Source organism: Calidris pugnax, unplaced genomic scaffold (genome assembly GCF_001431845.1).
Source record: "Calidris pugnax isolate Ruff unplaced genomic scaffold, ASM143184v1 scaffold56, whole genome shotgun sequence".
Taxonomy (NCBI): Eukaryota; Metazoa; Chordata; class Aves; order Charadriiformes; family Scolopacidae; genus Calidris; species Calidris pugnax.
In genome coordinates this window covers 16,897,344-16,906,358 of record NW_015090839.1, presented here as the reverse complement: position 1 = coordinate 16,906,358, position 9,015 = coordinate 16,897,344, and the positions used below count along the sequence as shown (strand labels likewise).

The 9,015-nt window shown below is 49.7% G+C and overlaps 1 protein-coding gene across 2 annotated transcripts in view; it reads right to left on the bottom strand.

Annotated features, from left to right (window-relative positions):
* Window positions 1-4,281: 4,281 nt before the first annotated feature.
* The window catches only part of SUSD6 (sushi domain containing 6), a 100,464-nt gene continuing 95,730 nt past the window's right edge, over window positions 4,282-9,015 (bottom strand). For both annotated transcript variants that reach the window (XM_014941769.1, XM_014941770.1), the window contains exon 9: window positions 4,282-8,241. In XM_014941769.1, coding sequence (XP_014797255.1) covers window positions 8,216-8,241 — 26 coding nt within the window. In that variant the 3' untranslated portion in view covers window positions 4,282-8,215. The remainder of the gene's footprint in view (window positions 8,242-9,015) is intronic.

Sequence of the window (9,015 nt, the reverse complement as noted above, 5' to 3'; positions counted from 1 at the left end):
TCTCCAGGGACAGCCCTCATGAAGGGTCCTCTGCACAGCCCTGGTGGGCAAGGAGGGGTGTCCAAACACTCGCTCTAGGAAGCGTGGGGCTTGTTGGCACACAGCCTGCTGGCATCCTCCTGCTCCCAGGAGGGGGAATCCTGCATTTCGTGACACTAAACAAAGGGAGCCGTGGATGCAGGGGAGGTTTCTGGCAGGGACAAAGCTACGGTACATCTGGGGACAATCTGAGAGCAGTGACACCCCAAAGCTCCCCGATGGTGGCGTTGTGACACACAGTGTCCAGGGGCGGCCAGGAAAGGCTCCAGATGCCCTCGGTCCTGTTAAAGAGTTAAAAGCCCATGGTTGTAATGGGGCTGGCGAGTCCGTGGCTTTGTGTCCCTGGAAAATCCACACGTAGGGAACATCCTGTTTGGGGGCCGGGCAGCCCAGCGCGGCGGCTGGCAGGACGCCTGGTGAGGGCAGGAGCCCATCTCTCCCCTTTCCCCAGCGAGTTTCTCAAAGAGGCTTTGTGGTGGGGACTGTGTCTTTGTGGCGAGGCTGCTTCTCTGGAAGCAGAAGTTCCTGCAAACCCGAGCCTTTCTGCCCCCCAGCCCGAGGGCCAGCTGCTAAGGAGGACTTCCCAGCCCACCCACCTCCGGCTGGAACTCCTCAGCCTTGGCTCCCACCACAGGTGACAAATCATTTCCAGTGTGTCTAATAGATAAGAGCTGCAGAACAAGGAGGAAGGCACGTTCCTGGCTGCCAGGGTTGCTGCGGCAGGAGGCTGCAGCCCAGTGAAAAATAGGAATTAATTGCAAAGCAATTCCTGGAGGCCGCCCAGTCCCGCGTGCCAGCTGTCTGCTGCGGGAGGGCAGGCACAGGCCACACTGCTCCTGTTTCACAGGGGCACAACTACAGTCAGATCAGCTTAAGGATAAACAGAGATGGGAGGAAGGCAGACGTCACCTTAACCTGCCTGATCCCCCCAGAGGAAAAAAAAAAAAATATATATATATGTGAGTATACAAAAATCTTGTAACAACTTTAGAAACTTTGCTCTGAACAAGTTGGCCAAAAGGATCTCCTCTCCCCTTCACTTCTTCCCTTTCCCATTACGCTACCAATTGATTTCCTTAAAAGAAAGGGACACTTATTCATACACTTTCCTCAAAGTGCTACCTGAGGTGTCCCGAGGTGTCTGTTCGGCTGGTTCCTGCCTCTGCCACCCTCCTGCTGCGACGTGACCACCCGGGAGAGGGGAGAGCAGAGCCCGGGCACAGCCTCACCCCCGAGCTCCAGCCCACGCTCTGCACCCACCGGTTTGAAAGCTGTCTCCAAAGCTGCCCTCTTTGGACCAGCATTTTGCTAGTAAGAAGCCATCTTCCCTCTAAAAATAGCATCCTCTTCCTATTATAGATACCGTTCTCCCTTTTCTAGTCTCCAAGATTAATTAGTCATTTATTGCGTTCACCCCTTCTTCCCCTCCGAAGCCCTTTCATGCTATGTATCATCTCTTTAAACATTTCTCCCCCTCCTCTTTCCCAGTGTTGGCAGCTTGGCCAGCCTCCCCCAGCTCACCGCTCCCAAGGGCTCACCAACAGATGGAGACACAGCAACAGCCATCGGTGCCGTGGCCATCAATGCAGCTTCCCAGCCCCAGTGAACAGGAGACTGCAAGAAAACCACCCGGCAGTTGTTTCAGACACTTCCCAAAACGTGTCTTCTCTCTTTCCATCAAACCCAGCCCCAACCTGGCTCCCCGTGGGCACACACTGCTGTGGCAGAGCCATGTCCTCCTCCCAGCTCGCCCCCTCCGAGCCACCGCTGACCCATCTCTGCTGCTCCCAACACCCCGCCTTTTACCCGGGGGAGCAGAGGAAGCCACAGGGCACATTTTTCTAGAGAAAGCAAAAGGCCTTGAGGAGTCTGCACCTTCCATCGGGATCTTCCCACAGCAGGCTCTGCACCACCACAACCTACTCACGAGTGACCCGCTGGATCTCCAGCCCACATGGCCCAAGCAGTTTAAAAAAAAAAAAAAAAAATACAAAAAACCCCAAAACTTTAAGGTATCTTTACCACAAAAGGAAAACATGTGAGAATGTGTTTCTATGTAACCTGATGGCTTTGGCTTCTCATTCCCCTCTGATGAGACCAAGGCTCCAGGGCTGGTTGCTTGGTCCTCCTGAGTTGCAATGCCCTTGCCTGCTGCTTTGATGAGAGTAGACAATTAAGGTGGGATTTACCAGAACAATCATGCAAAATGAGTCTCTGTGACAGAAGGCCCCTCTCACAAAACCCAGTTTAAAAAAAAAAAAAAAAAAATACACAAGAGGTTATAGATTCACTTCAAAAGAACTTTTTTTTTTTTAATTTAGAAATGCAGTTATATACATAGAACAATTAAATTAAACTTTGTACAAATATTAAAATACTATCTTCACACCCACTGCAATGTACAGGATACCGGAAAATATATATATATAAAATAAAGCAAAATAAAACCGATTGAGTGACATCCTGCACAGCATCAATTATGGTTTTGTTTTTAAATCCCACATATATATGGAGTACCATTCTGCAAATAATCCCATAGTGGTGCAATTCAGATAAAAAGAAAACACATACAGGAAAGAAGAAAAGATTAATGCACAAAGGCAATCAAAGCTCCCCTCGCATTTGCATCAGCAACGACCAGCAGCCACCCACCCACCGCACCCCAGGACACCTGCTTCACGCACAACTTCGCTTTGTTTGCTTTTGGAAGGAAGCAAATTCGAGAATCGAAACGGAAAGGTTTTCCAGCACAACTCAGTTGCCCCTGTCCTTGCTCACCGCAGGCAGAAGCCAAGCAGAGCATGGGTGGAAGCTGTTTTGGTGGGTACGTCCATCCCTACGTCACCTGCAGAGGGCTGGGTTCAGAAGCGGCGCTGACCACAGGGCCCTGAAGAGAAGTGTGGGAAGGGGCATGCTCCCTCCCGGTGTGGAAGGGCAGGAGGAGGGGGTGGAGGATTGGAAGGGGGCTTATTTCCTATATAAAAATATGCTTTAAAATGAAGCCTGCTCTAGGAAACCTCTCTGCGCTTCCAAAGCGTATCATAGAGAATAAATGTTTTCTAACAAAGTCCTTTCTGCAAACAAAGGTGTTCACAAAGAGCAAGTTCAATCTGCAGTTCCCTGGTGAGGACTGAAGGGCGAGGATGGGGTGAGGCAGGATGTGCAAAATGGATGGGTTTTATTGCATTTATATACAGAAACCAGAAAGTGAAATAGATTTAATAAGTTATCTGGATAGAGTAATAAGGCAGATTTTTTTTTTTTTTAAACAACTGCTATCAGAAGAATAAAACCAGGTTCTGCAAATACGTTCTAAAAAGGTCACCAAGGAAAATCTCACTGCGTCCAACCAGTTGTATGTTAATTTTTAATTTTTTTTTCACATAGCGATCCTGCTGGTGTCTGCCAAATCAGTTAAACAACACACAAGCCTCCTCACAACCCGGCCACAAACGCATTGGCCCAGCAGCCTGCAGCAAACCTCTGCTTTCAGTCACAGCTCTCCTTGCCCCCTACCTTGTGTCCCCTGTCGCCCCACTCCTCAGCACTGACCCCAGCCACCCACCTCTGGGAGCATCTGGGGCTGTTGCCTCCCAAGGCAAGCGGAACAGATCCCTTCCCAACACGTCTGACTCCTCCGCGCGCTGAAAGGCCACATCCCGGCTCCAGGTGCATTCAAACAACCACCCCAGTGGAGCTGAAAGGCTAAGGAAAGACCTCAGGGGACACATCCAAGGGGTAAACACCCAGCAGCACGCTTGCTGAGCAAGCATTCTTCTACACAGCAAGTTCCCTGGTGGTTAAAAAAAAAAAAAAACCAAACCAAAAAAGGATAAAAATGCATTAAGCTCTTCTCCTTCCCAAACTCACGAAGTTTTCCCTCAGCCAACAACTCCACAGGCTCAGCACATCTCCTGGCTTCATTTTTTACCTCTTCTACAGTCAATGACGGGGACATACAAGCTATTTAAAGCCAGAAGGCACAAACCCATCCCTCTGCCCAACACCACTGACCCCCTGCACGGCGGCAGGAGGCTCATCCCTCGTGCTGGGCTCCGTGATGCTGATCCCAACAGGAGACTGTTCTGCTTCCCCACGGGTCACCCACAGCTGCACCTGCTGGTTGTCTCACACCGGCCCAAGGTCTGAAACACCCGGGCTGGGAGCACTGAACTAAGTTGCATTTTATTTATTTTTTAAAAAAACTATGCAACTGAAAGGGAGCGAGGAGGTTTGTTTTTCTTTATTGCACATACTACTTTGAATTTTTGAAATGCCCTTTTAATTTTTTAACCGATCAGACTCCAAATATAACAGAAGCCTTTAAAATAAGTGCTATTTCTATGTCTCCAATGTAATGAAATCATTTATATGGTTTTGAATATCACAGGATGTGGCATGTATGACAGAACACGAGATGATTGTCGGGAGTGTTTAATAAGAAAAAATGCCTCCCTTTGAATTTTTTTGCCAGATATTGGTGGGCAAAACAGTAAGGAGGGCTGTGGGTCCATCAGAAAAGAAAAAAAAAAAACAAAAGAAAAAAAAGAAAAATCATTTACTGTGTTACATCTTGTAATTCCGAGCCCTGTGTCACCCACCCACTGCACTGAGGTCCAGACTGCATCTACCTGTGGCACCAGCCAACGAGGACACACTCTGCTCAGAGGTAAGGAACGCTCCTGAGGGAGCAGAGCTCATGACTGAGGGGCTTTATGCCCCAGCCCTTGCTCCCGTAACTAAAGACAGGGCTGTGCAATTCAGCTTTTCCTATATCTCTGCCCAGAAGACTTCCCAGCCCTTCAGCCTCCGCAGAATGAAAACACACAGGAATGAGTAACAATCACTTGATCACCAGTGAAGTGAGGCCTTGCTCCCCTCCTCTCTCCTCCTTGGAGAAAAAAAAAAAACCTGTCAAGCAGACATCTCCCAGGTTCCTCCCCAGCCACCCTACCTCATCTTACATGAAAATAAACCCTAAAGCTGAGGATTTGGGCAAGAGGAATGTGATGCCCCCAAACTGGTTGTCACGGGTCCTTGGGAGCTGTTTCCCCAAGTGCTGCCCTGGGGAACAGGCTCTCCTGCAGGTGCTGGAGGCATCAGCCAGGGTTACACCAGCCAGCACGGCAGAGACTGGCCTGGGAGCTGCTGGTTTGCCCTCAGGAAGCCACCAGAAGCTGCCTGTTTATGCCTGATCACAAGATCTATGCCTGCATATTTCCCTCCACCTCCACATTTCCCCCCCCCCACCCTTAGCAAAGCCATTTCCCACAATTTCTATAAATGAAACAAAATTAAAGCCCTCCCTCTCCTGTGCGGCTTCCTCCTCTTCCCCACCCAAATTGAATTTTCTTTCCCAAACCGGCAGCTGCTGGACAATGGCGGGGAGAGGAGGTCGGGCCAGGCAGTACGTGCCTTCTGCTGGCAGAGCAGGCACTTGTCCAGGGCAAGGGCAGGCCTCGGGAGCAGCTTCCAGCTCCACATGGGATTGTCACACCAACCTGGTGCCAACACTGGGCTAAAGGACTGTCCCCTGCAGGCAGATGGCACCTACATCCCGAGTGCTGAGGGTCAGTTTGAGCAGGCAGGACCTTAAAAGCATAAAGAGCAACTCCTCTGGCCTGGAGGTGGCCAGGCAGCAGGAGAGAAGTCACATATTCTTCCCCTCGAGCTCCTTCACCCTTACCCCTACACGTCTTGCCCTGATGGAACCAGTGAGTGAGACAATTTGCTCAAGCTTAGACTATTTCCAAGACAGGAGTTAAAAGCTAAATACAAACATTCCATGCTTATTTTTAAAAATTCCAATAGCAGATGTGTAAACAGCACTTGCCCTCCACAGTACGTGAAGGCGAGACACCCCAGCCCACTGTAAAACCACATGGGATCTTCATCACCCAAACTGAACAAAAAACCCACCCAAATCAGACTTATCAAATCCTTGTGTTAATGCAAGGTAACATGAGCAACAGGGAAGGAAGTTTAAAAAACTGTATTTTTAAATTAATAACGTCCCTCTAAAACAAGGATAGGGAAAATAGGATTCTTTCATCCCCAGGCACAGGCTGTCCCAGGTGTCCCGGGATGTAACAGCTCCTCAGGAACAGGAGCAGCGGGTGCGTGGCTGGATCCTGTGGCTTAGCTCCAGTTCCTGGAAGTGGGGATAAGCCACAGAGATTTTACACATACAGGTGCTGCGCCACTTTTATCAAGCGCTGTGACGGCACATTCCTGAAACAACACGGATGAGGATGGTGAGGATCAAAACTCAAAAGCAAAGCAGCAAAGACAGCATCCCTATTTACCTGTATATTGCCACACGGTGTGTAAGGCCATGTCATTTCGCTCCGTCAACTCAAAACTTTAGCAGCTTCTCACAGGGCAAACACTCCCCTCGTTACTTCAAGACAGTTATGACAAGGTACATGCATCTAAGAAGCCAACCCTTCTTGCTGAAACCAATCCCAGGGACCACGGTGTCCAGACCTCCCCGCTGAAGAACCTACAACCACCACAATGCTGTTGGGACTGGATCACCTACCCCAGATGAATGTGGCTTCCTGCAAAAAAGGGGTCCTGTTAATAGCAACCAGGATACTCTGACTGCTATAGATAACTGGGGGGGGGCAGAGGTATACATATTTTTGGATTTTCTTTTTCCTGCAACCAGAACTTGAAACAATCTTCAAAACTTAGGTGGAGGGATAAGCTATGGTGTTTTCTGGCACTGCTGTCAATGTAGCCACCTGTAGTTCCCTCACAGTAACAGTAAACTGTGTGGTATTCAGGAGAGACTTTACACATGCTGGACAAGGAAGATGCCCTTCTCTGTGGGCTCAACAGTAGAAAAGAGCAGACTCTTGCTGTATGAAGCTTGGAAGATACACCAGCCTCTGCAATGGTGACTACCCAGGATTGAAGCACCAAGGTACCCAGTGTGGCTGGAAAGGTAACTGGGGATGGCACCAACGGCACTAGGCATTCACTACCTATGGGCATTTTTTCTCATGACATTTTCAAACACCTGAACCACTTCCAGATTACATTGGAAAAGTGTTACCTCTGCCTGAAGATCTGACCAAAAGGAACCTAAGCTTTAGTGCAGAACCACCTTGCTTGAAAAAGCTTTGAGACATACAGCTTACTCAGCAGAGCACGGCCACAGATTTGGTTCCAGTCCTGACATCTCAGTGAGGAGGGCTCACTCCCAGGTTAACACAGGGCCAGGCAACTGAAAGTCACACCCTCCAAGCTTTCTGGACCTTGCTAACCACAGCCCGTTCTCCAAGGCTCTTCTACAACCCAACATCAGGAGCTGCTCTGGCACCAGCCCAAAGCTGAACGAGTTGGTTTATTGGCAGTACATCCCAGTGCCAGCTTCCAGAAACACAGCATGACCAAGTGGGCTGCGCGGGCAGAGAAGGAAGGAGGAGACAAAAGCGATTGTGAGGAAGGGACTCCTGCAGAGATGGTTTTTGGGAGAGGGGGTCAGAGGGCATTCCTACACGTTGGACTTCTCAGCCTTCAGCGCTCTAGCAATTCTCAATGAGCTGTCATGGCACAGCTAGGTTGTCACACAGCCCATCTCATCTGAGGCGCTTCTAGACATCACAAGCTGCCCCTTAACTGGGATCCCTCCCAAGCCCAGCTTCAGTCCCAGTGAGGCGTTTTTGTCCTGCCCTATTTTCACAAAGAGGATGCTGGAAGAAGAGCCTATATAACATATATACGTATATATAAAGTGTGTCTGCACCCAGTGAGCAAGCGGTTTCAGCCCCGGCTCTCTGGGCAGCTGAAGGGCTAGAGAGGCTGATAAGCTGCAACAAGCCGGTGTGAGGAGGAGAAAGGCACGAGAAAAGAGCAGCTCTTCAGAGGCTGCTGTCGAACATCTGGCTGGGGAGGAGGAGAGGAGAGCTCAAACCCACTCTGTTCCTTGAGCCCCTGATGCAGATGGAATGGGGGAGCCAGCGCTGCACCAACCCCACTGGTGCATCCAGGAGGCAACCTGGCGACATCCTTTGGATCTTCAGCTGAGGGTGTCTCTGCTTGGAGGTATCATCCAGGGCACAGCTCGCGAGGACGGGGAAGGCGGCACAGAGTGCTTCTGTCCTGAAGGCAGGGGGAGGGCAGGAGGAAGAAATCCAAGAGGGAGAAGGCTAGACAAACACACCAGGCCTCATGCTTCCTTCAATAAAGGAATATCTGAATGGTGGGGAGAGAAGAAAGAAAAAGTAGTCAACACTTTTGCAGTTCAACAGACACCAGAATAACTACCACTGAAAGCAAGACAGGTTCCCACTTCCATAATGTTAGGATGCAGTGGTCTTCCTGTCATCACAACACAGCAGAAGGGACCTCTGGAGGGCTCTGCTTCAACCTGCCCCTGTGAGCAGGACCATCGCCAGCTCCAGCCTTGAAACTCTCCAAGGACAGATACTCCATCACCCCTCTGGGTGCCCGTCTGGTCCTGCACTACCTCTTAGCACAAAATATTATCCTAATGCCCAATATGAATCTGTCAAGGTGCAGGTTGTGGCCATTGCCCCATGTTATATCATCTGGCTGAGAAGAGTTTGGCTTCCAGTCTTTTCAACTCTCTGTAAAGTAACTGTAGTTGGCTTGGCCTTCAGCTGCTGCTTCACCAGATTAAAGAAGCCCATCTCCCTCTACCTACAAGCCCCTGGCTACCTCAGCAGGGCTCCAACAGAGCCTGTCCAGTTTCTCTGCATCTCTCTTGAACTGGGGGTTCCACAACAAAACACACCAAAGCCTCACCCATGCTGTTTAGGGAAAGGTAATAAGTTCCCTTAAGAATAACTTTCCTTCTTTCCCACAACCTCATCAATTTTTTAGTTCCTCTAAATGTCTGAGACATGTTTCTTACTGTGACAGGGATGGTTGGAGATACAAGGATCACACCTGCCCTTATCCAACTTGAAGAAATGCAACCCCCTCAGTAGCTGCAGCTTCCTCCTC